This window comes from Phascolarctos cinereus, unplaced genomic scaffold (genome assembly GCF_003287225.1).
Source record: "Phascolarctos cinereus isolate Bilbo 61053 unplaced genomic scaffold, phaCin_HiC Scaffold_5;HRSCAF=322, whole genome shotgun sequence".
Lineage (NCBI taxonomy): Eukaryota > Metazoa > Chordata > Mammalia > Diprotodontia > Phascolarctidae > Phascolarctos > Phascolarctos cinereus.
This window is the reverse complement of record NW_027555958.1, coordinates 263,614,152-263,640,926: the sequence shown is the minus strand read 5'-3', so window position 1 is coordinate 263,640,926 and position 26,775 is coordinate 263,614,152. Positions and strand designations below refer to the sequence as shown.

General features: G+C 40.2%; 1 protein-coding gene across 3 annotated transcripts in view; it reads right to left on the bottom strand.

Annotated features, from left to right (window-relative positions):
• Positions 1-26,775, bottom strand: part of GAS7 (growth arrest specific 7) — a 280,930-nt gene that overhangs the window by 138,196 nt on the left and 115,959 nt on the right. Inside the window, exon 1 of one of the 3 annotated variants that reach the window (XM_020965898.2) lies at positions 12,508-12,630. The exons of the other annotated variants lie outside the window; for them this stretch is intronic. Coding sequence (XP_020821557.1) covers positions 12,508-12,510 — 3 coding nt within the window. The 5' untranslated portion in view covers positions 12,511-12,630. Of the gene's footprint in view, positions 1-12,507; positions 12,631-26,775 lie in introns of those variants that run through there. 3 annotated transcript variants of the gene reach the window in all.

Below are 26,775 nucleotides of genomic sequence, written 5' to 3'. Positions count from 1 at the left end.
GGATTAAGGCAAACAGAGGTTAAGTGACTTGCTCAGGGTCATACAACTAGTGTGTAAGGCCATATTTGAACTCAGGTCCTCCTGACTATAGGCACAGAACTCTTATCTACTGAGCCATCCAGCTGCTGCTTTAAAAAAAATACAATATGACAAAGATGATGTTAATTTGTGGTTTTCTAAGTCCTGTAGGAATTAATTTCTATCTGAATTTGATATCACTGTTCTAGGGTGGCAATTCAGCTTTTAGAGCTTTGGACCTGCTTAAAGTATACAGCCAATCAGCAGCATTCTGTGGCATTTTAATGGACTAATGGAATGTAGTCTGTTCCTATTAAAAAGCTGTTCTGGAAAGTTCCTACTTGCTGTTTGGGTACAAGATTTGTGGGGCCCAGTACAGCTTTAGCCTAAGCAGGATGGAGGTAGCTGAGTCAAGTTTTGTTATTCAGTCTGCTGCAGATTGGCAGAATCTAAAATAATTCAGTCTAAACCTTAAATTCTGTTAACTATTTTTTCTAATCTCCTCTACAAAATACAGCAATTGTCCTTTGTATATGAAGATAATGTTATTGATTTCATACAGGTAGGTTGGTTGGTGGTTGTCATTCATTCTCGAAGAGGACCAAAATGACATCACTATGTTAAGAAGTCAAGTTACAGTCTGTCTGATTGTGGCTGATCAGACCAATTTGTCCATGTGAACATTTGGGGTGGATTCTTCATATTTGCACATCTAGCATTTCTTTTGAGCTATTTCAATTCTGCTTTGCTCACAGAGCACAGCACCTTCTTTGATAAGGGCACGCCATGCTGGGCAGTCCTGTGCCAGTGTCTCCCGTGTCACACAATCAATTCCAAAGTTCTCCAGGGAGACCCTGAGAATGACCTTGTATCCCTTCTTCTGACCACCATGGGAGTACTTGCCTTGTGTGAGTTCTCCATAAAATACCTTAGGCAAGTGTATGTCTGGCATTCAAACAATGTGGCCAGCCCATCTGAGTTGCACTTTTTGTAGTAGAGTTTGAATGCTTGGCAATTAAGCTGAGAAAGGACCTCAGTGTCCCGTACCTTATCCTTCCAGGTGATCTTCAGGATCTTTCTGAGACAATTCAAATGGAAACAATTCAGTTTCCTGGCATGATGCTGATCCAGGTTTCACAAGCATACAATGAGGTCAGCACAACAGTGCATCTCAACTACTCAGTGCTGATGGAACCACAGTGATTACTGATAAGGACAGGATTCTGGAGCAATGGGCTGAACACTTCCATAATGTTCTCAATAGACCATCATCAATCAATGCTGAAGCCACTGACCATTTACCTCATTGATTGAAGTCAATCCCTCTCTAGCCAAAAAACTAGGACTAACAGGTAGGAGGCACCATGAGCAGATAATGGCTCAGTCAGAAAGAGCATTCTAACTAACAGTTAAAGCTGCCTAAAAATGTGTAGGCCTCAAGAAACAGAGAAGCACTAGTCACTGGTGGTATTGAAGCAGAGGCTGTATAACCACTGGATTCAGTGAAAAGGGTTCCTTGATTTGTGTAGGGACAGAAATCTACAAATTTCAAGAGAGATTTCCAACTCTGTGGGCTGGAACAAGTGCTTTAAAACTAGAACAGGCAATCAGGTGAAGAAATCTATCTTCACCTGGTAAAGTAATGAGACTAAGGACTGGTATGTGGATGAGGAACTGGGCAATCTCTGATAATAACATGTCTTTTCTGTAGACATACCGTTATACCCACACCTATGCTAATAGATACATTCCCCCATACAACCTGACCTTCACTCCTTAGACTATGTCTTCATCAAAAATAAAATTAAAAAAAATCAATAATTCTTTCTCTCTTCCCCCCTACCCTTCAAAGGCCAAAGACCCACAGAAAAACATTAATTTGTGCTTCATTCCAGAAGAAATAGCTCACAATACTGGGGTACTTGGGTGGGGGAGAGTTGATAATTAAAGAGAAAAATAGAAAACATTTCTTTTAGAAACTTTAAAAAACATGCCCACTTTAAAAATTATCAATGAAAAACAAAAGTATACAATAAATATTTTTTGAAATAGGATTCAGTTCTGTAGTTAAAAATCAAAAGACGGTTATTCTGGAACATTAGTCCCCAAATGTATTTTAACATATTTGATCTGTTCAGGATTCTATAAAAGTTAGTTCAAATTCTCTTATGGCTAGAGAGATGTCTGAGGACAAGGGGAAACTATGCCAATTTAGACATTTCTCTAAGCTAGAGAGATACTTTAACTTTTTTGTTCAGTTGTTTTCAGTCATGCCCGACTCTTTGTGACCTCATTCTTGACAAAGATACTGTAGTGGTTTGCCATTTCCTTCTCCAGCTCATTTTACAGATGAGAACATTGAGGCAGATATCTGGAGTCACACAGCAATAAGCATCTGAGGCCATATTTGAACTCAGGAAGATGAGTCTTCCTGATTCCAGGCCCAGACCTCTTACCTACTGCACCACCTAACTGCCTGATACTTATACTTAGCATAATGTTAAAATGAACCGAAATTGTTTCTGGCTGACGTACCTAAATTTCACAATAGAATATTAATGTTTTTCTTCAAATGGAGAAGCCTATATCTTTTGTCCCTATACCTCTTTAATTCTTGCCCTTCTTTGCCAACACTCTCCCTTTCCCCTCCTCCACCCCAACAACAGCCCACTTCCATTTCAGAGATGTTCTGTCAAAGCTTAACAATGGCTCTGTAGACAAAAAAATGCATGACACACTTTTCGGTTTAATCTGCATTATTAACATTTTCTCCATCACAGTCTTAAGTCTAGGCAATCAACAGAAGGGTAACTCAAGTCCTGATTTATTGTTTGTTGATTTCTGAGGCATACAAGCTCACACAGAAAATTTAACAATCGCTTCTTATGAGCTAGCTCCCTTCATTCCCTCACTAGCCAAAATCTCCCCTTGCTAAGCCCTTGTGTATCACTTCCCAGACCCAGCATCTCCTAAACCTCCTCCAAGAGGCAGGAACACAAAATGTCCTTTAGCCCCACTGCCTTCCAACCACCCGACTCCCACCACAATGTGCCTGTTGGTAATATATCTGTGGCCCACTGTCTGCTCTTCTCTTGTCTGACAGCACTTCCTTGAGGAAGACCTGCTTGAACCTGCTATCAAGATGAGGATAACAACACCTGCATTGTAAAAGAGTTTTGGAATCTGAGCTAGTTTCAAATCCTGACTTTGCTGCTTACCTGTGTGACCTTGGGTAAATAACAGCTAGATAGCATTTAGAAGGGTTTTAAGATTTGCATCTCATTTGACAGAAGTAAATAACCTCCAGGACTTGGTTCCTTCTAAGTAAGCTAACGGTAGTGATAGCTGGGGCATTATTAGACAGTCTCAGATCCTTGGCAGGTCTAAATCCTCCTTTGGGGCTTTATTGTAAGAAAAGTACATTCTTTACAACAACACTTTATATAAATGCCATTACATAGTGACATAGAAATAAAGACATTTTAGAAAATTTATCTGGGTGAGGCTAAGGGTTTCAACCTCCCCAACCCAGGGACAATAGGTGTTGCTCACATACCCTGCAGCCCCACACATAAAAACCTCTGGACTTTGTCAGCTTAAGGGGCTGGTAGCTGGTGGGCCCGTTGCCATGACAACAACTACTAATGATCCAAGCTGAGTGACAGGCAGTGCTTGAAGGTTCTGGGTAAAAGGGCTCTCTAGCAGATTTTCACTTTCTCAACCCTATTAGAGACTTGTTAGGATTTCCAAACCCCATCGCTCTCCATGAGACCCTGAAGCACCCAGAGACCTAGCCTAATGAGGTTTGGTGCTGAGATATGTCCTTCTCATCATGGAAAGGATGTCTTAATGCTTCCCTGGGGAACATCTGTCTTTGAGGAGGCCATATCACCCCGAGCTGCCCGACAGCAGCTTCCCTTGGAAGTGTCAGGTTATTTATCAAGCAAGAGAGAGACAGATGTCAAAGTTTCAGAGGTGGAGAGACAGTTCAGAACATTTTTACAGTGAGATTCCATAGGCTGCTAGAGAATCCTTTTACCCAGAGCCTTTGATTAATTACCCGGGGATGGCTGGGCCAGCCTCTAGCTGGGATAGACAAAAGAGTCATTTTTAACCCCCCCCCCCCCCCCCCCCGTGATACTAGAACTCAATAAACATTTACTAAGTGCTTACCGAACATCAAGCTCTGTCCACCCTTCGAACTGCCCTATTATTGTCAAGGGTATCAACATCCTCCCCGTAACTCAGATTCATAACTTAGATGTCATCTTGGCTCCTCAGTACTTCCCCGGTCCCATATCCCATTTGTTGCCAAAATCTGTCAATTTCAGCCTTGCAATATCTCTCCAATATACTCCTAATCCCTTCTCTAATACTGTTACCACTCTGGCGCAGGCCCTCATCACCTGACACTCCGACTATTACAACATCCTAAGTCTTTCCCCACTCCAATCCATCCTCCACTCAGCCACCAAAGTGATTTTCCTCAAGTGCATGCTACCCCCTCAATAAACTCCAGCGGCTCCCCATTGCCTCCAGAATCAAAACCAAAATCCTTTGTTTAGTGTTCAAAGCCCTTCAGAACCTAGCCCCCTCCTACCTTCCCAGTCTTCTTACATCTTATTTCCTGCCAAGCACTCTGATCCCTCACTGGCCTCCTGGCTGTTCCACGAACGAGACATTCCATCTCTTGGTTCCCAGCATTTTCTCCGACAATCCCTCGTGCCTGGACTCTCCCTCCTCATCTCTGCCTCCTGGCTTCCCTGGCTTCCTTCAAGCACCAACTAAAATCCCCTCTCGTACAGGAAGCATTTTTTCAGCTCTTAATTCTAGTGTCTTTTCCTCTTCTAATTATTTCCTTTTCATCCTGTATTATCTCTTTGCTTGTTGTTGTCACTCCTGCCTCTCCCCTTAGATTATGAGCTCCTTGGTGGCTATTTTTTGCCTCTTTCTGTATCCTCAGTGCTTAGCACAGTGCTGACACATAGTGGATACTGAATGTTTATTAACTGACTGATTGATAAAGGCTTATTGACTGACTGACATGGTAAAGCACCTACAAAACATTTCACATCTATACTCATTTCTTTCTTTACATAGCCATACCCTATAGTCTCTGGGATAAAATACAAAATTCCTTCTTAGCCATTGAAAACCCTTTACATTTTGGTTCCCCCTTATCTTTTTTCATTATTCCTTATCATTATTCCTCTTCACAAACTCTACATTCCAGTCATACCAGCTGTTACTCATACATAACATTCCATCTCACATCTCTCTGGCTTCACATAAGCTATCTTCAGGGTCTGGGATGTTCTCTTGGCCTCTTAGAATCCCTAGCTCCCTTTAAGGCTCAGTTTGGGTACCACCTTCTAGATCAGGCATCAGTTCTTTCTTCTCTAAAAGGTGAGTTAGTGGGGGATGGATTATAGTGTGATAAGAAATTATTTTTAAAAAAAGTTTTGTAGAAACCTGGCAAGAAGTATATGATTTGATGCAGAATGAAATGAGCAGAACCAGAACATATGTGGCAATTATTTATATAATTGCATTATATAACAACATTGTAAATAATAAGAACTTTGAAAGATTTAAGAACTCTCACCAGTGCAATAATAAACCACAATTTCAGAGGATTGATGATGAAAGCACACTGCCCAACTCTTGACAGAGAGGTGATGAGCTCAAAATGCACTCTAAGCCACACATGCACATGGACAATGTGGAAATTTCTTTTGCTTAGCTATGTATATTTGTTACAAGGGTTTTGTTTTTGTTTCATTTTGGTGAGGGTGGAGAGATGAGAAGGTGAGAACTAAGGGTAGAATTATTTTTTTTTTAAATGATAAGGGAACAAGAAGGCCAGAAGGCATTATAGGTAAGCAGGAAAGCTCTGAAAGTTACAAGCAAGCTCTCTACATAACAGAGATTTGTAGTTTCATGTATAATTTTCTTTCTTGCATTGTATATGGAAATGTTTATCTTATTTGGTGTTTAATTTTAGAATAAAAAGAAAATAAGATCGAAAAAAGAAAAATCATAAGGCTAAAACCTCTTCTGAACATAATTTAAACCTTGAGAGTTCTTTAAATATTTAAGATTTTGTAGTACCTCAGGGTCAACATTCTGAATTTTATTTGTAATCATGCTGTAAATATGCAGAAGGGCTAAAACTTCTAGGAGACAGACTACTACAAAAAACCAAACTTTTATTGTATATATAGGTGAGAGACAACATGGCATAGTAGATGGAGAGTCAGTCTTAGGGTCAGTAAGGACTGGGTTCAAGTCCAGTGTCAGACATATATTGGATGTGTAAGCGCCGGCAAATAAATCACTTAACCTCTCAGTGTCTTAGCTAATTCTCCCCAACTCTAAGTTGGGAAATGTGTTAAAACTGTATTTTATTCTGGTCTCCCTGACCACTCCCTCCCCACCTTCTAGTCAGTGTAGCTAGTTTATAAATAACCAGTATAAAATAACAATAGAAGGAAGGAAGATTGCAAAGGGGAACAGATGTCAGAAGTCAGATAGATCAAAGGAGCATAATTTGCAAATTATATCATATATTTACCAAAATTTACATCTTGAGAATATATGCTAGATTAGGGAAAGACATTTAGGCTTTGCTGTTAGGGCCTTTTGGTCTTATGATATGTAAATCTCAGATAAGTTCCAGACAAACACAGTAAGACTAGAAGAACACCAAATGTTAACTTGAAGTTTGACAACTTTGAGATGATTTTGGATATGTTCATGAACTGACCCTAAGGTGGCAGAGATGAGAATTCATCTGTCCCCTACAGAAACCCTATAAAAGTGAGACCTCAAACTCTTGTCTCTCCTCTTCTCCCCCATCCCCTTCATCTCCATCTGTGTCAATGCTGCCAAGAGCTCCCAACCTTCATCTGTGGTTACATGAGTTATTCCCTGTGACTCTCTTCTACCCCATTCTCTTCCTCACAAGGGCTGTCTTCACTATTTGTCCCCCCACCCTTTGTGCCTTGTTAAAATGTGATTGCAGCCTCACTTTCCTGGTGAGTACCCAAAGAACTAGGTGTGTGCCTGCCCCATTTCAAATTTCATAAATTAATTAGCAATTCAAGAAACAGGTGCAGATCTATATTGGTAGAGGGAGTTTCCCCATCTGGGAGTCCCCTACAGAATGAAACCATGGGTCCTGTCTGAAAAAAAAAGTCCTAATAGTTCTTCTTGGATATACACCCAGGAACACTGTGCTCCATGACAGACTTCTTGAACCATGCACATTTTCCTATTCTTGGCTAACATTCAGCTAGCAACAAAATACCTGCACAAAAGAAAATAGACTTTAGTGGCTTCCTAAGGACTTTTGTTGGGTTAGGACTCCTTCTCTAACAGCCGTACTTAAACACCAGAGAACAGCAGTAAGGTGCTGTTTATTTACCACAAAGTTGAAAGGCAAGATTTCCCAGAAGCCACTTAAGTCATTAATCTCTGCTCATTTCCAAGGGTACTTCTCTAGATGCTGTACTGCCCTTGATTCAAGGGAGAGTTTCCCCTGTGATGCATAAAAAGTTTGAGATGTAGTTTCTGGGTAATTAATCATGTTAGCAGATAATTAATAAAAGGGGTCAGTGGCACTCTCCAATTCCAAAGACCCCCTCATGGAATGCACTCAACACTTGGAAGAGTGGGTGTTCCTGAGGGTGGCAATCACCTCCCATTGGTTAACATGAATATCATAATGAGAGGGGGACCCATTTTAATGAGGGTCTGGGGGACAAGACTTGGATCCCTCCTAGATCACCCCCAGCCTCTGGCAATCTAGACAAATCATTTATCTCTACTGAGACCTGGCAGAGTGGAACACAATGGGCTGGAATTAGATTAAATTCTTTGTAAGGTTCTCTAGTTGGGTGGAGTAACATCATCCACCCTGCCCTTCAAGAGGACTAAGTTTTGACAAAAATTATGGGTCTTTCAGTTTTCCCTCTAAACTGCTCCATCTAGGCTTGAATGAGATGACTTTTGGAATTCAGATTAATTTGTCACTCCCTCACAGAGTCTCCAGGTCATTAACAGATCCTCTAAATGGATTAGGTAAGAAGAGAATTAGTTACCATGTATAGTTTGTGTACTGTAGGGGAGCATTGTACTAGTCAGGAGACCTGGGTCCCTAGTCTCTATGACTAATTAGTTATGTAACTTCAAGCACACATTCTTTGGGCAAGTGATACCTCATCTCTAATATAATGGAATGGCATCAGAATATCTCTAAGGTCTCTTTTAACTTTAAGATTCTTCAAGTGGATGAGGGACTTCTTGAGAGGACAGGAGAAGAAAAAGGTCAAATAAAACAAAGAATTTAATCTCCAGCTCAGGATGACTTGGGATCTCCCAATGGATTCTGCAAACTAGCCTTTCAAAAAATAGATTAAACACACTGTGTGAAGCTTTCCTCTATCACAGACCTCCCCTCCACCCCACACACAAGCTCTGAAAGGGCACTTTCAGGCATTTCAATCTGCACAGATATATAATGAAATACACCAAATGTTGAAAAATAACATCTACAGAATTAAATACATAGCAGCAGCAACAGATATACAAAAAGATGACAGAAACTTGCATTGAGAAGCCCACTGTAACAATTTTCAAATCTGTTAGAAATATTGAAAGTATTTTTTAAAAGGTTCAGTATAAAAGCCTTTACAAAAAGAGACTAGGGTGAAATTGTAAGCTATTACACTAATAGGTATTTGTTAGCATTAAAATTAAAAGTAATTTTGACCCAAGCAAGGATCTTCAAATGTTAGCAAAGCTAGCAACCGATTTTAGGTCAAGAAGAATCATCTTCGTGAAAAAATAACTTCCTTCCCCTTTCCAGGTTGAAGAAAGCTAGGGCAGTGTTGTTCTTCCAAGAGAAAGCCCTTTTGGCTCATTAGCAAAGTTTCTAGGCTCATTAGGAGGCACAGATAACACCTTGGGAAGATCTAAGCCTAGCAGTAGGCATTTCACGTTCAGGAGCTTGCTGGCTTAGGGCAGAAAGAACAGAAAGCAAGCTAAGACCACCTACTTCCGGCTGGAGCCCTGAACACCAGATTGCCAACAGAGGCTACTGACCTGAGTTCTAGTTAATTTAATAAAACAGAAAGTAAAATTCAATAAGTTTTACTGATTTTTGCAATGGTAATTGTGATTTCATTGACATAAGGAACTCCCCATATAGAAACTTCCTCCTCCAATGTGCTTAGCATTTTTGGAGTTTCTGACCTACAGCATTTGAGGGGTTAAGTGATTTGCTCAGGGTCTCACAGCCATAAGTCAGAGGCAGAATTTGAACCCAGATCTTGAATTAGGTCATCTGTCCATTAATTACCTGCCTCTCATTTATTAAACATTTAATAAAAGTTTGGGCTGCTAGGTGGATGGAGCTGGGCCTAGACAGTCAGGAAGACCCATCTTTCTGAGTTCAAACCTGACCTCACACATCTGCTAACTGTGTGACCCTGGGCAAGCCACTTAATCCTGGTTTGCCTCAATTTCCTCATCCATAAAATGAGCTGGAGAAGGAAATGGTAAATCACTCAGGATCTTTGCCAAGAAAACCTTAAATGGGGTCACAAAAAGTCTCCACAACTGAAAAACTATTCAATAACAACCAAAAGTTTAAAATTGTTTGCAGGAATTTGTGTGATGATTATTCAAAGACTGTTCCAGTGTAAGTGTTGCTAATAAATGTTGCATCAATATAAATTGTTTATTTTTTTTTTGGTGAGGCAATTGGGGTTAAGTGACTTGCCCACAGCCACACAGCTAGTGAGTGTCTTGAGGCTAGATTTGAACTCAGGTCCTCTTAACTCTAGGGCTGGTGCTCTATCCACTGCGCCACTGCCACCTAGCTGTCCTTAAATTGTATATTTTTAGTGGGGAATAGAAAACACATTCAATATAAAAGATGTGTTTTTGTCAATTTAAGACCCTGAGCTCTTAAAGAGTTCCTTCCCCACTGTACTCAACTGCCCTAATAAATGGTAGACTTGGTGAACCCCATGTGGTCTCTCTATGACATGTTCTGCATTCTAGTTATTTCCATAGCATAACCATCATGCAGGTTCTAATCATTTGGTAGAATACATAGTGAAAATAATAAAAACAACAATAAAAAGCTTAACATCACATGGTACTTGAAAGTTTGCAAAAGACAGTATTATCTCATTTATCAACATAACCTCCCTGTTGCAAATGAAGAAGGTGAGAAGTCAAATGACTTGTCACCCAGTATAGCGTTTAGAGTAAAATTTAAACTCAGGTCTTCCTGAAGCCAAGGCCAAGTCTGTTTCTATCCACTTATACCACTGCTGCCTCAACATGGCAAAAATCTATGTTATCTTTAGGATGGTCAGCTCCTGTTTTAAGAGTCTGTCCACAAATACAGATTGATTTAGTAGATCATTTCTAAGTCATTTCCTAAGGCACATGGAGGTTGTCACCTGCTCAGGGGTCACACAGTAAGTGTGATATTTGGACCCTACCCTTTCTGATTTCAAGCCCCAGCACTTAACCCACTAATCCCTGATGCTTCTTAGGCACCTGGACTCCTAGGAAGAACTACCACTCTTATTCTAACACTTTCAGGTTTGCAAAACACTCTCTTCACCTTTCCCCTCCCCATAGCTTTGTTATCATCTCCATTTTACAGATTTAGAGACTGAAGTTAAGAGAGATTGAGCTATGTATATGGTCACACAGCTATTAGGCTTCTAGGGTAAGACACAAACCCAAATCTCCCTACTCCAAATCCAGTGCTCTATACCCACACTCTCTATTGCAATCAAAAATAAATGAAACAGGTTTCCTGCCTCCAATCCTCCTTTTCTAACCCAACAACATTAACAAGAGGATTGGATGATTTAACTTACCATTCATAAAGCTCCAGTGGCTTCCATTCACATCTCAGGTTAAAGTCAAACTCCTGACAGTTTCTTCACAAGCACTTTAACCAGTTTGCACTACTATCCTTGCACTCTCATCATCTTGAACTCTCCATTCCAGGTATGCAAACTTAATCACATTCCTCAACATCTGACTTTCTTCTGATTAGTCCCAATGCAAGGCACTAAGTCTTCACACTAGACATGCCCCAAACCTCTTCTTATTCTCTCTGCTAATACCTCCTACTCACTCAAACTCTCCTCCTTCCTAAGCCTTTGACTAACCACCTCCAGGTCCAAACACTCTAGCCCTCTTCATGATAAAATGCATATAGCATTGTATGGCTGTAATGAGTTGTTTGGCATTTTTTATATTTTTAGGGTGTGTGCTCTATAAACTTGTGGAGCTTGTATTTCCTGTACCTACACACCTTAGCAGATAATGGGCACTTAATCTGCGGTGCTTTCTGCTCCTTGAATAGGATGCTCCATCTCCCACTGACAGGCTTTGGGTGGATTGTCCCCTATGCCAGGAAGGCTCTACTCCCTCACTTCTATTTCTTTCCCTGTCTTCCTTCAAGACTTGGCTCTAAACCTTCTGGTGGTGTGGGGGGAGTGGTTCTTGGTCCTAGTATCACCTTCCCCTCTCAGTTCAACTTCCATCTACTCTGCTTTACGTATTTTATATGCATGTACCTGATTATTTACATGTATCTCTCCAATTAGCATGTGAACTCCTTGAGGACAGGACCTTTTTTCCTTATTCATATTCTCAGAGCTTGGCACAGTGCCTGGCACACAATAAATGTGTTACTTATTGACTGACTGTTATAAACTCTTTCTTTAAATACTAACCAATTCTGCCTCTAGAGAATCATCTTGTGTGAAGACTAAAGCTGAAATAGGGAACTTTCTTGGCCACAGAAAATATCTACTTAAGTGATGCTAGAAAGGCACTGGGGTTAGAAGGGGCCCTCTCTCTGAGGCAGGGGAAAGCACTCTGTCCCAGAAACACAAATTGTAAAGCAATAACAACCTTAGAGCTTCTCTCATACTCTTAGACACTCTCATACAGACAAGCAGCAATTATCATCATCATTACCATCATCTCTATCAACACCAAAAACTCTGAATGAAGCATTTTTCTGTACATAATATTGTGCTGGGCATTCTAAACAGTCTGTAACCTCTGGAAATGCTTCTTGCCATTTCCTCATCTGTAAAGTTGGAATGCCTGCTATTATATCATTGAGTTGCATGGGACAAAATCTTTTTTTTCCCCCATTTCTCAAATTACACACCTCCTTTTAACTCCTCCTCTCCATCTTTCTCTTAGTCCCTTTCTCCCTTCTATATTTTCAGTATCACTGCTTAGCTCCACCAGTGGCCCTATTAGCTAGAGAAGGCTTAATTCTTAAACTTAAGGCATTCAACTACAATAGCCCTGGTTTGAGAGAATTGCTTTTTTCTTCTTCTTCAATTAGCCTCCTTCCATTATTCATGTACTTTTGGCAACAATAACAATAAAGAAAAAAACAACAACATAATTTTGGTAAAGCAAGCTCTTTCTTACCATAAGAGGACAGTGAGAAGTGACTGCTGACCCAGAGAAAAGAAGCACCTTGGTTTTGTTTGGAATCCCCAGGCATCTGACTTCAGCCCATGCAGAGACTGACTTCTCAGGCCACTTGCTTCCTTCTCTACAGCACAATTTGAGGGAAATGAAGCAAGAGGCTTCCTCAGGGTCAGGGCTCTGTGAACCACAGAGGATGTCTCTGTGGCTTTTCTAACCGTGTTTTTTCTTTTTTTTTCACAGAGAATTAAATGCATTGCACAGTTCCTTCAAAATCTATTCCAACTCTTGTTAGGAAATCAAACGACTCATTCTGGACTTTCCAGATGTGAAGCTTCTGGAGGCATATTTTTTTTTCCCCTTTGCTCAGCTTAAAAAGTTGGGTTAGGTCACTGAATACAATGATCAAGCCTGTGCCACTGACCACTTGGGCCTCCCACCCCCAGGCCCTAGGACAAAGGCTGCTTTGTCCACTGTGCTTTGGGAAGAGAATCCTTGGCCCTTCCCCAGCCCTGTCTGTCCTAAAGTGGAATGCTTGCTTTTAATTTCTAATCAGCCCTTTGTCAGCCCCAGCAGTCAAAACTGCAAGCCAGAAAGAGCAAAGCATGATATGTTTCCAGGATAATTACTATCTTGGGTCAGCTCGGGTCTGGCTGGAAAACAGGTGTTGCCTGGACTGAGCCCTTACTCTCTCTCCTCAGTATCACCAAATCATTTCTTGTGAGGGAGTATGCCAGTGGGCACTGAGGGTACACCTTGTGCCTTGTGACTGCAATCTTTTCCAAAACAATTGGACTTCTCGGTAAGATACAAGTTACATCCCTCTGTGGGGACTAAGATTGAGTCCTTTAGCTCAGGTTTCAAATTCCAGCCTCAAATCCTCACTTGCTGAGTGACCTTGTGCATGTCACTGCCTCACTGGCTTCTTTGCTGTTTTGTGAACAAGACCCTTCCTTATTCAGCTCCTGATATTTTCTCTGGCTGTCCCTTATGTCTGGAATGCTCTCCCTACTCACATTTGCCTCCTGGCTTTCCTGACTTCGTTTAAGTCTCAACTAAAAGCCCATCTTCTACAGGAAACCTCTCCCAACCCCTCCCCTCTGTTAATTATTTCCTATTTCTCCTGTATGTAGCTTGTTCATACATGTTCAACTCTGAAATACACCCTCTAACTACAGAGGGTGGAATCTGGACATTGGAGAGCTCCTCCCTAATCTTTTGCCATTTAAGAAAGGCACTGGAAATTCACCTCATCATCTTCCACCTACTGACCTATAGATCATGGACCTATAGAAATTTCACTTTATGATCTATAGAAATTCATCATTTTGCAAGACGAAATCAACTCTGAAATTCACACCTCCTCATTTCCCATCCTGCCACAGGATTTCATCAAGCTCCCAGCAAGGTAACCTTCTCCCCATCTTCCTTTTCCAGCTTTTTTAAAAAAATATATATCATCTTCCCTGTTAGACTGTATAAGCTTCTCAGAAGCAGAAACTGTCTTTTTGCATATAACAATGCCCATTGTATCCCACATTAGCACAGTGCCTAACATATAGTAGTATCCTAAAAAAATGTTCAAGGGCAGCGAGGTGGCACAGTGAATAGAGCACCAGCCCTGGAGTCAGGAGGACCTCATTTCAAATCCAGCCTCAAACATATAATATTTCCTAGCTGTGTGACTCTGGGCAAGTCACTTAACCCCAATTGCCTCCCCCCCCCCAAAAAAAAAGTTCGTAGGTTGACTGTTTAAATCTATGCTTCTATGACTCATGGAAAGTCTTTCTCCCTCATCTCTAACTGGCTGCTATAGCCACTGCTTTTTCCTGGGGATTGGCCTTGGCACTATTTTGAAATAGTCTTGCTTCCTCACCTCTATGCACTGTCATGCTGAATCCCAGTGGCTCAGGATCTGCACTACAAGTCCTCATGTAGGCCTTCTCATCTTGGGCAGTACTGCATACTCTGCCACTTTCCAGAGCTCTCTCAACCCATCACAAATTCTCCTCCTCCTTCCCACAGTGCAATCTCTTTCAAACTGACAGTTAATTCAGTAAGCTGATTGGTGACAACGTATCACCCCCTTAGATAAAAAGTGCATTTTTTACCTAAGTTCTCTAAAGATTCAGCGCCAAATGGGCGACAGAAATTTTAGGCACCACAGCCAACCAGGGACGAAGCAGGTCAAGAGCTTTTTTAATGTAGCCTATTCCAAATCAACAGGTGTCTCTGGATTAAAGAGCTTTAAAAACAAATCTGGAGATGACAGTATTGCAGCTGCTGCCACCACTCTTAAACAAGTCTTCACTGTCCTTGTCTGTAAAATGAGGGGACTGGACTAGATCCTTAAGGTCCTTTTGGGCTGCAACGTTTTAGTAAAACCTGAAAACACCTTCTATAGAATAAGGTAAGTAAGGCTAACATTTACATAGCTCTTTAAGGTTTACATATATAGTATTATCTTATTTGATCCTCCCATCACCCCTGCAATGTAGGTGCTATTTTTGCTCCCATTTTACAGATGGGAAAACTGAGGCAGATGGAAGTTAAATGTGCCCACGGTCACACAGACTACTAAGTGTCTGAGACCTAATTTGAACTCAAGTCTTCTTGATTCCAGGTCCAGGACAGGTCCACTGTCCCACCTTGATCTAATGAATTTAGTATCTCTGAACTAAGGTTTGCAAACACAGATAGGGGCAGGGTTCACAAATTTTTAAAAAACAGATTTCAGTGTTTCTCTAGCACTGTTCACTTGAAGGATCTTGTCCAGTTCACACAAGTAATCTGGTGTAATACAGGGGTGTACTGGAGCCAGGTCCAACAGCTTATGGTGACATTTTCAGTGTAACCATTCACACCTGGGGAACCAGCAAACACTACAAATCAAGGCTTGATTCAATGTTTTGCTGACTGTGTACACTTAAGAAAGTGACAGAGAAAATATTCATGCAGATTAAATTCAAAGCTATGTATGAAGTTCTCCCCCCACCCCCAGCTGTTTGTAAAACACTTACCAGTAAACCCTTTGAAGTACGGCTCGCACTCACACATGCGCACGCGTACACACACACACACACACATTCATATTCCTGAACCACCAGAATTCAGCATTAAAGGGCCTAAAGAAGAGAAATCAAAACAATCTCATGTCTCCTATGCAGCTCCTAGAGCTTGATGGCTCTATTATGACCTCAATCTCACTAGGTGATCTCTGATTTTGTGTGTGTGTATTCTATAACTCTCAACCAACAATACTTTTGGCCTTAATTTGGTTGTCCAACACTAAGATAATCTGTTTAGAAGTTATATTCTTCAGCAAAAATTAATAACTAGGAATTAAGCTTTATCAGTCTCTTGTACATTTGGTTAGGTTGAGTTAGTTCCTCAGAACCTAATCACCAGGACTTAAATGAGTTCTTGATCCTGAGACTGGATGTGACCTCACCAAGGTGCTAGACCCTACTAACCTCTCTCTGCCTCTCTGTCTTTATCCCCATTACAAGTATAATTTTATATCTAAACCATCAGAACTTCAACATTCAGTCTTGAACGTCAACGTTTAGTGGAGTTAGAGTTACACTGTCCAGGGGACTTTTTTTTTTATTAGTATTTTATTTTTTCAAATTGCACGTAAAGACAATTATCGAAATTCATTTTTTATAATCTCCCCCGCCCCAAGATGGCAAGCAATCTAATATAGGTTATACATGGGCAATCACATAAAACCCAGAGGAACATCTTAAAGGGATTGTTTTTTTTTTTTAATAATAATGTGATGAAGTGGACAGAGAGCAGGAAAATCTGGATTCAAATCCTGCTTCTAATACATATTGGTTATCACCTAAAGCAAGCCACTTAATTTCTTAGAGCCATAGACAACTCTCTAAAACTATATGCTACAAAGTAAGTATCTTTGATCTGCATTGGTGGTAATAATAATAACAATAATAAAATTTATGATAGCATTACACATATTATCTCATTTTACCTTCATAACAAACCCAAGAGATAAGTGCTATTTTACAACTGAGTAAAGTAAGGCAGAAAGAAATGGCTTCCCCAGGGTCACACAGCTGTCTGTGTGAGTCTAGTGTCTGAGACTAGATTTGAACTCAGGTCTTATTAATTCCAAGTCCAGTATCTTACTCACTATTTTACCTTGCTGCTAGTACAGTTTCTTCACTGGGAGTTCTCTATATCAATAAAATCAGAGGTCTATTCCTCCCACCATCTCCTATCATACCCCCCAAAAGAAAAGAGGAGATAAATCCCATTAGTCAGTGAGATTCAGGACTAAAACTAAAAAACAAACAAACAAAATCTGTCAGTGAGGGGAAGATAGGTGGCACAGTGGACAGAATGCTAGACCTGGAGTCAGGTGGATCCAAGTTCAAATTTGACTTCATTTTATTTTATTTTTGGCTAGGCAATGGGGTTAAGTGACTTGCCCAGGGTCACACAGCTAGTAAGTGTTATGTATCTGAGGCCAGATTTGAACTCAGGTCCTCCTGATTCCAGGGCTGGTACTCTATCCACTGCACCACCTGCCTGCCCCCCAAATTTGACTTCAGATACTATCTAGCTGTGTGACCCTGGTAAAGTTACTTCACCTCTTTCTTCCTCAATTACCTTCTCTGTTAAATCAGGATAATAATAGCACCTTCCTCCCTCCCTTCCTCCCTCCAAGGATTGCTGTGAGGATCAAATGTGATCTTTATAAAGCACTTAGCATAGTTCCTGGCACATAGTAAGCTGGATGCAAATGCTAGCTGCCATCATCATCATCATCATCATCATCATCATCATCATCATCATCATCATCATTTCTAGTTACATAGAGAACAGATAAAGTTAAACTACCAAAGCCTTCTGTCTATTCAAACCAAAAGGCAGAAACTTTTCTAGGTCTTTCAGAATCTTTAAGAGAAATGCTATAACTTGAATTAAATAAAATTCATCCTTCCTTATCTTGGAAAATCTGTTTATGCTAATATTTTCTTTCTTTGAAGTTATATAATCTAATCTCTAATTCCTAATTGTCACAAAGTATTTATTCTAATAGGTTCATTTCTCTGGTCTCTTGACATTTACTTTACTAAAAGATTTAACATTATCATTGGTTATAAATGACACTAAATGGGTTTCTACCCTGTTTATTTATCTATAAATAGGCAAATTTCAATATGGATCTGAATTTATATGTAGAACACAACAGCAAACCTGTAATCAACATCCATTAGACTAACATAAAATTCTACCAGCCTGAATTTTCCAGTTTTATGAAGTTAAATCTGACCAACAAGAACTACATCCTCTAGCTACTATTCCTTAATTCAGGTCTATTGAAATGTGTCTAGTTAGGCACCCAAAGAAGCTTCATTATGAATTATCTGTTGTTCTCTGTAGACTGATTACAAGTGTCTTGCAATTATTATTAGTATGGAAAACTTCATATTAGGTAGTTTTGTTTAATTATTATTATTGGCTGTAGTTATTGGAGTTTTTTGGTGAGGAAAGGGAGGTCAAGGTGTTTGTCGGAGGAGTGTGTATGCCGAAAAATGACTGATATGTCCAAAGTACATCAGTAATAAATGGGAAGCTTATTCCATTGCAGAGTCTCCTGGAATTTGGTACCCAAATGAACATTATTACCTGGGAGTGTGGTCTGAGAATATTATCTTCTTGAATGGTCCAAAAGTCAGTTTAATAAATACTAAGCACCACCCCCTCCTCAATCACATTCAGAGAGCACCTAAAGGTTTACAAATACTTTTCATGTAAGACCCCGTACTGCCCCATGATAGAACAAAGTGTAATTCATAATCCTTACCCTAGAAGAGCTTAAAATAAACCTGAAGAGAGAAGAGGACAAAAACACAATGAACCATGTGCTGAGAAATAGTGGCACAGTGGATAGAGAACTGACCTTGAAGTCAGAAACCCTCACATGCAAACATTGGCTATGTAACCTTGGGCGAGTCACGTAATCTCTCAATGTCTCAGACAACCATCTATGTGTGGATATGAAGAGTCTTTACCAAAGAGTGTCCAATACCAGTGAAATCACAGGTCTTGACTTGGGGCAGGGAATAATACCATATGAAACAAGGGAGGGAGGGAGTAAAGGAGGAAAAGATGGAAGGAAGAAATGAAGAAGGAAAGGAAGACTTTAATAAGCATTTACTATGTGCTAGGCACTCACTGCTATGCACTTAACAAATACTAGTTACCTTACTTTATCCTCAACAACTGAGGGAGATAGGTGTTATTATTTTCCCCATTTTACAGCTGAGGAAACTAATGCAGACAGAAATATAGTGACTTGCCCAGAGCCACATAGCTGCTAAGTATCTGAGTCAGGATTTGAATTCAGGTCTTCCTGACTACAAGCCCAGCTTTCTATCCACTGCATCATCCAGCTAGAGACAGTTAAGCTTAGATCCACTATCTACCTAGCTACTGTTAGAAAGAGTTTCCTCATGGAGAGTTCACTGTACCAACAATGAGAACCAAAGGACCAATGCCATAAGATTTTCCAGAATTCAGAGGAGTAAAAGATCCTTGGTTAGGGGTGGTATCAGAACATTCTTGGAGAAGGTAGGATTGAGATAATTGTAAAGAAGAAGAAGAATTTCCACAGGTGGAAATAACAAGGAAATCAAGTGCGAAAAAAAAACATGAGAAAAAAACAAACAAAAAAGTCAATATTGTATGCTTTGATCTGTATTCAGACTCCACAATTCTTTTTCTGGATGTGGATAGCATTTTCCATCATGAGTCTTTTGGAATTGTCTTAGATCACTGTGTTGCTGAGAAGAGCCAAGTCTATCAAAGTTGGTCATCGCATCATGTTGCTGTTACTGTGTACAGTGTTCTAACCTGGTTCTGCTCACTTCACGCAGCATTAGTTATGTAACTCTTTCCAGGTTTTCCTGAAATCCACCTGCTCATCATTTCTTATAGAACAATATTATTCCATTACGTTCATATACCACAACTTGTTCAGCCATTCCCCAGTTGATGGGTACCCCCTCAATTTCCAATTCTTGCCCACTACAAAAAGGGCTGCTATAAATAGTTTTGTATATGTGGGTTCTTTTCTATTTTTTATGATTTCTTCAGGATAGATCTAGTAATGGTATTGCTGGATCAAAGCACAGTTTTATAGCTCTTTGGGCATAGTTCCAAATTGCTCTCCAGAGTGGTTGGATCAGTTCACAACTCCATCAACTCACAATTCCATTAGTGTTCCAATTTTCCCACATCTCCAACATTTATTGATTTTTCATTTATCAATTAATCAATATTCTTATCAACACTGTATTAGCCAATCTGATAGATGTGATGTGGTACCTCAGAGTTGTTTTAATTTGCATTTCTCAAATCAACAGTGACTTACAGCATTTTTATATGACTATAGATAGCTTTAATTTCTTCATCTGAAAACTGCCTGTTCATATCCTTCGATCATTTATCAGCGGGGGGAATGACTTGTGTTATGGTTTTTCCCTTTTGTTCTGATTCTTCTTTCACCACATTACTAATGTGGAAATATGTTTAATATGATTGTACATGTAGAGCCTATATCAAATTGCTTGCTGTATTGGGGGGGGGCAGGGTGGAAGGAGGAAGGAAGAAAAAAATTTAGAACTCAAAATCTTAAAAAAGTCAATGTTGAAAACTAAAATCAACATATAAATTTATTTTTTTAAAATGGAAATGAAGTGGGGGGTAGGGGGGCAGGGAGAGAAGGAATAGGATATCTTGGATAAGCACCAAGTGTGTTCATGGATTAGCAGAGTAATGAGAGATACCCTAGAAAGGTGAGTTCAAGTCAGATTATAGAGGACCTTGCAGACCAAACTAGGTTGAACCTCAGCTAGCCTGTGGAAAATGATTTGGAGAAGAGACTGGCAGGCATCTGGTAGACATTGGTCCAGGAAGAAGGTTACAAAGTCCTCAATTGGTGTGGTGGCAATTGGAAAGGAAAGGAAGATACTGAATGGAAGAGGAGAGTGATATAAATGAATGAATGAAGTAAAAAAGGACTCTAAGGTTTCCAGTCTTCAAGGTTGACTGGGAGAATGTCACCACTACTAACCAAAAATGGGAAGTCTGGAGGGGAATAATATTGTTTTGGTTTAAGTACAGTGAATTTGAGTAGACAAGTGTATATCCAAGTGTAACTAACCAATCAGTAGCTGCCATTGGAGGTAGCAGGATAGGAACTCTGAGAGAGCAACTGAGGCTGAAGGGAGCCATCTGCATAGAGAGGGACAAGGTAAGATTTGTGAAGAGAGAGAGAAGAACAAAGGGCCAAGGATCGAACCTTGAGAATGGATACACCTATGCAGGAGATGTGAAAAGGAAGAAGAGTCCCCGAGAGAGGTCAGAAACATAGAAGAAAGGCAACCGGGGGAGTAGAATATGAAAGCAACCGAATAAGTGGTTGTTAAGAAAGAAGGGGTGTCAAATACTGTTGAGAAGTCCATAACAATAAAGGCTGAGAAACTGCCAGTGCTTTAATAAAGAGGATTTTAGAGGGAGCTGGTTCAGTGGAGTGGTAGAGTAGAAACCAGATTTCAGACACTTAAGGGCTTCATGGGCGGTGAGGAAATGGAGTCAGAGAATGTCAATTATTCATTTGAATTGAGAAATTTGATGAAAGGAGAAAAATAGGACTATAGCTAGAGGGGGAAGGATTAAGTTGTCTTTCCTATCCTTCACCCCAACACCAAGGCCTCCTGGTTTTGTAATTATCTGGTGTACATGATCTCTCACTTGTGTAATGTAAACAGTTCCCATTATACATAATCCACCAGTATTCATAGATAGACCCATATATTTTGTGGTACTTCCCCAGTATGCCTAGTCCTACATGGCATATGGTTTCCATCATATTCTCTACTCCAGTATATGTGCTCCCCACTGCAAAGAGTCCACAGTCTAAATTTATTTTTCAGCATATTTCCTAAAGCCTATGGAGACTCCTAGTCTATTGGTTCTCCTAGGATACTGAGCTTCTTGGGGCTCCCCTGGGCATTTGGTAACCAGTGACTACAGCCTGAATTTTTATCTCTGGATAATCCAAGAGGAGACTAAAATGAAGTTAGGATAAAATGTGATAACAGAAGGCAAAGCATTGCTGTAGAAATGCAAGGCTTTGTGATCGAAGGTGATGATTACCATGCTGATGGTCACAACCCACATTTGTGTTAACGCTCAAGTTTTGCAAAGTGCTTTCCCCACAGTCCTATGAGGAAGGGTAATGTAAGGATCATTATCCTCAATGTGCAAATGAAGAAACTGAGATTCAGAGAAAATAAGTAACTTACCTATGGGGTTACACAGCTAGAAAGATCAGAGCAGGGACTCAAACCTATATGTTCTAATTCCAAATCTAATGGAAGGAGGCTTAGCGATGTGATCACTAGAATTCCAGATCTCCTTTTCCAAGGTTTGTTGTGTGGAAAGCACTATATAAGCCCTCAAGTGCTTTCGATAGGTGAGATTATCATTATTCTCCCAGAATGCCGGGGCTGGGGCTGCCTGCCACTATTGTGCTACCCTGGGTGTCTGCTCTGCCTTAGGGTGACCCTTGACCCCCAGAGTTTGGTAACCCATATCAAGTCCAGGTTTGCTAAACAGTGCCCCACTTCCCATCTGCAAACTTCAGGAAGATCTCACCAAATGGGGGGAGCAAAAGGAGGAAACATCTGTGCATACAGCAGTGAAGTCATAAAATTCACTTTATTTTTCTTCCTCAATTGACAAATACTTATCCAGTCTATTCCTACCCCACCCCCTAGCCCAATGCAAAAAAAAGCAAAACAAACAGAAAAAAAAATCACACAAAACATTTAAATAAAAGAGCCTGGGGTCTGCTAAGTTGGAACAAATTCTAAAAATGTCTCCACCCTACCCTTCCCCTAAAAGTAACAGGGACAGATAATACAGTAGAATCATATAGTGGAGAGAGGGTTGAACTTGGAGGAATCACCATCACTGGACCTGAGTTTGAATCACAGTTCCTCCACCTTGTTCTACTCTGAGACCTTGGGCAAGTCATTTAAAATGCTTAATATCTGTGTGACTGGGCAAGTCAATTGATCTCTCCTGGATCCAGTTTCCTAATCTTTAAAATGAGGTCATATGAATGGATGGTCTCTAAGGTCCTTTCCATCTCCAAATCTACAATCCTACAAACACAAGACAGATTTAGAGGCAAGAGGAGGGAAATGAGAAGGGAGAGGGAATAATGGGATGAGAGGATAGAGAAAGACAAAAAGATACATATCAATACACGTACAACTTGTACTCCTGCCCTAGGGACAATTGCAGTCCCACTTTGGGGTATCCTTACTCTCACAAGTCCAGCTTCTGGCCCTTTGCCATCAGTTGATGGCCAGCAGGGACATCTCTGACCTGTCCTCCTGCTGGCTCAGAAATGGAGTTTGCTCTAGCCAAACCATGCTGTTTATTTCCCACCAAGGAACACCACTGAGACACATCCACCATAAGCTGAAACAATTCCCTTCTCGCTCCCACCCAACAAGAGACCAGCAGGCTACTTGAGGAAACAAGTCATTCATTTGCAGTCATTGCTATGGACCCACCAGTGTTGCCTTGTTGGGGTTTTCCCAACAACGTATTACAGACAGCCAGGGCTCCTTTCCCTAGAAGTACATTTCATAGAGCAGGGTAGGGGAAAGGAGAGAAGCTGAATGAAATTGAGACTGGCAAGACTCTGATTTGTAGGATCATCAAATAAAGCCCTGGGTTCTCTCTCTGCAGGTCTTTTCTTTCTCCCAGAAGCTCAGGTTTCAGTGTTGTACTTACACACCCACATTCTTTCAGAGCCACAGTCATAGCATAGAACACAAAGACTGGGAAACAAATAGGATGGTTTCCCTGTGATCATCAATCTTTCAGCAGGAGCCCAATAAGTCTTCATTTACAACCTCCCTCCCTCCTGAGGTTGGGTTGGGCTTGGGGGAGGGTAAGGGAAGGAGAGGGGAGAGAAGAGGAACAGTTTGCTAAGACTATATATATATATATATATATATATATATATATATATATATATATATATATATATATAATATATATATATTATATAGCTAATTTTCCTGCCCCCTCTCCACTAGAAACTAAATCAGCATAAGGTGGTCTGCAGAGACAAAATAAATAAATAAATGAAATGAAACGAAAAAGCTTCTGGCTGAAATGAAGTTGTGGAAAGAAAGGAAAGGAAGCAGGGTGGATTCCCCCTACCCTATGCTGGTGCTGTCTTCTACATAACAGGTAATCTCCTCAACCTAAAGTATCAATGGGCTTATGTGATTTAGTGCTGAAAGTGAGCTCCTCGCATTTCAGAAATATGAAGCAAATTGCCCAAGGTTACACAATAATAATAGCTAGCATTTACATAGCACTTTCAGGTTTGCAAAACGTTTTACAAATATTATCACATTTGATCTTCACAATAATCCTGGGAGGTAGGTGCTACTATTCTTATTTTATAGATGAGGAAACCCAGACAGACAGAGATTAACTGACTTGCTCAGGGTCAGGGTCAAGCAGTAAGTGTCTGAGGCTAGATTTGAACTCAGGTCTTCCTGACTCCAGGCCCAAAACTCTACCTATTGTGCCATTTAGCTGAAGAACACAAATTCAAACCTAGATTCTGAATCCCATTCCCATCATCCCACCATTATAACTTTAGGTCTGTAAAGCGTTTCATTTTTAAAATTTAATTCCTACTTTGACACTTTAATGGAAATTAGGTGACAGATTGGAATAAGAATAAGACAATAGGCAACTGTAGGTAAAGTCAGCAGAAATAGAGGAAGAAAAGACAAACAGGAGGGCAGAATTATAAACTTCTTTTACACATCCCTCAAAATCATATTTCAGGTCACCTTTGGTAATAATTAAGATTCCTAATCTAAAATATATAACTATGGTCTATCCAAATAGCAGATATGCTATCTAGGCCTCAGTTTTAAAAATATACAGCTATGTTCCCAACCAAATAGCAAATATACATCTCTCCAGGCCTCCATTTTCATATAGGCAAGTTGGAACATAGGCCCTTTATAGTTCCTTCCATTTTTAATGATCTACCACTTTGTGAATTATAAATGCTGGTCTGAACTAGTGGATGGATTGAACTACTTGAACTCCTTAGAAAGCCTAGCTCTCTATACTGCCATTAACAGGAACCTGAAAACTCTACCTTCTCTTGCTGCCAGTCCTTGTCCACCAAAACTAATTGGAGACCATAAAGGAAGGACAGAGAGCAGGATCAGGGTCACCAATTCCACCTGCAGTTGCCTCAATGTTCCTTTAGACTGCATTGAACTCTTACTACCCAGTCCTTTCAGGGATTAGTCTTAGATGATGCTGCCCAGAACTCTTGTCCCATCTTCCCAAGTGTGACAGTCCCTGAACCTTTGTGTGACTTTTGATACCAGTCTGGTTCCCTGATGCCTCTTGGATCCTTGCTTATTTAGCCCTCTTTTACTTCTCCATCTTTCCTGTGTGAGCTCAGCTCCCACACCCTTAAATTTGTCCTCCTTACTTTGGAAATGTGCTACCTGCTGACACCTTCCTGTCTACATTTCCCCCCTGGACCTTTCAATCCATTCCATCTTCCCCACCTACACTAGTCACACAGGTTTTGCAATGTGCTACCTCAATTGCCCTTACCTATGAATCTTTCAAATGTATTAACTGATCTCCTGGCTCCATGGGTCTATTTTCACCTCTCTTTGCTTGCCTAGTTTTACTGTTTCCCCAAATTTAGCAAGAAAGCAGGCATATGTTTGGCTTGAGAGGGGTGTTGTTCTACCTTTTACTTGGGAAAGTCACATTGTCTCTGGGCCTCAGTTTTCAGAGCTGTGAAATGACATCTTCTGCACATCTCTGTTAGATCTCTTCTCTAACTCCAGACCCTGGACTTGTCCTGTTGTCAACATTCCACAGTGCCTTTTCTCTAGTTTGGCATTACTGGCTCTGTGCTAAGCACCACCCAAAGTATCCTACATGTTCTTCCACATAGATTGAGGAGATGGCAGAAATAAATTAATAAACACTTCTTTCTTCACAAAACTGCCAAAATGATTTTCGTAAAGCGCAAGAATGACCATGCCACCCCCCTGTTCAATAAATTCCAGGTTTTCTTATTACCTTGAACTTCAAATATCAATTCTTCTGCTTAGTATTTAAAGTCTTTCACAAGCTGGCTCCAACCAGTCTTCTTACCATTACTCCTTATCTTGTATTCTATGGTCCAAACTAACCTTCTTGCTGTGACAATCCCTCTCCAGTCTCCATGCCTTTATATACAGCCCGTCCCCAGTGCTTAAAATGTGTCTTCATCTCTATATCCGAAAATCATTTCCTTCAAATCTCAGTTCAACTGACTCCTTCTATATGATGACTTTCTTGATGCTTCTAGTTGCTAACTATATTGAAAAATCATTGTTAAATTTTCAATATGAGCACTTAGTCCTCAGAAATCAGAAATTGATACAATTCAGAGTTTGATTTATGGTTTTGTTGATTATCCTAGACTTAAAGTGTTAATAGTACAGATTAAACAACAGTTACTTAAAAGTACTAGTACATACAATTCTTTTTCCAGAAAGCCCATAGTTAAATATTTACCATCACATCCCTGTGTTGCCCTATAAACACTGCTTGAGTTCAGCAGGAAGAGTGCAGTATAGGGTTTGGGATAGGAAGTCATCACCAGATTGGAGGCCTCATGACTAAAGACTAATAATAAGAATAATAAGAATAAGAATAAGAATAAGAATAAAAATAGCCTTTAAAGTTTGCAAAGTGCTTTGCATATATTATCTGATTTGAGCTTTACACCACTGTTTATGTACATATTTTTATATGGAGGAGAGGTGTGTCCATGGTGGAGAATTACTACATCCCCTCCACCCAAATGTAAGTGATAAGATGCTATGCCTTGATAGTTTAACCAAGTGAGAACATCTTGATTGTGATAGGTATGAACAAGCCTTAGACACTAAATTAAATTCAATCAATCACCCAAAGTACAAAAAAGTCCTGGGTCAATTAACTTGTCTTTGAAGGTCATTGGATGAATGGCACCACAGAAGAAAGTTGTTCAGATTGGCTGAGGAACTTGGTCATGCCCTGTGGAGCTTATATAAAGTCAGTAAGCTAATTGGAATCAGAAATTTGAGCATCTACTAGTTTAGTGGGGAATGTTGCAGCAAGCCC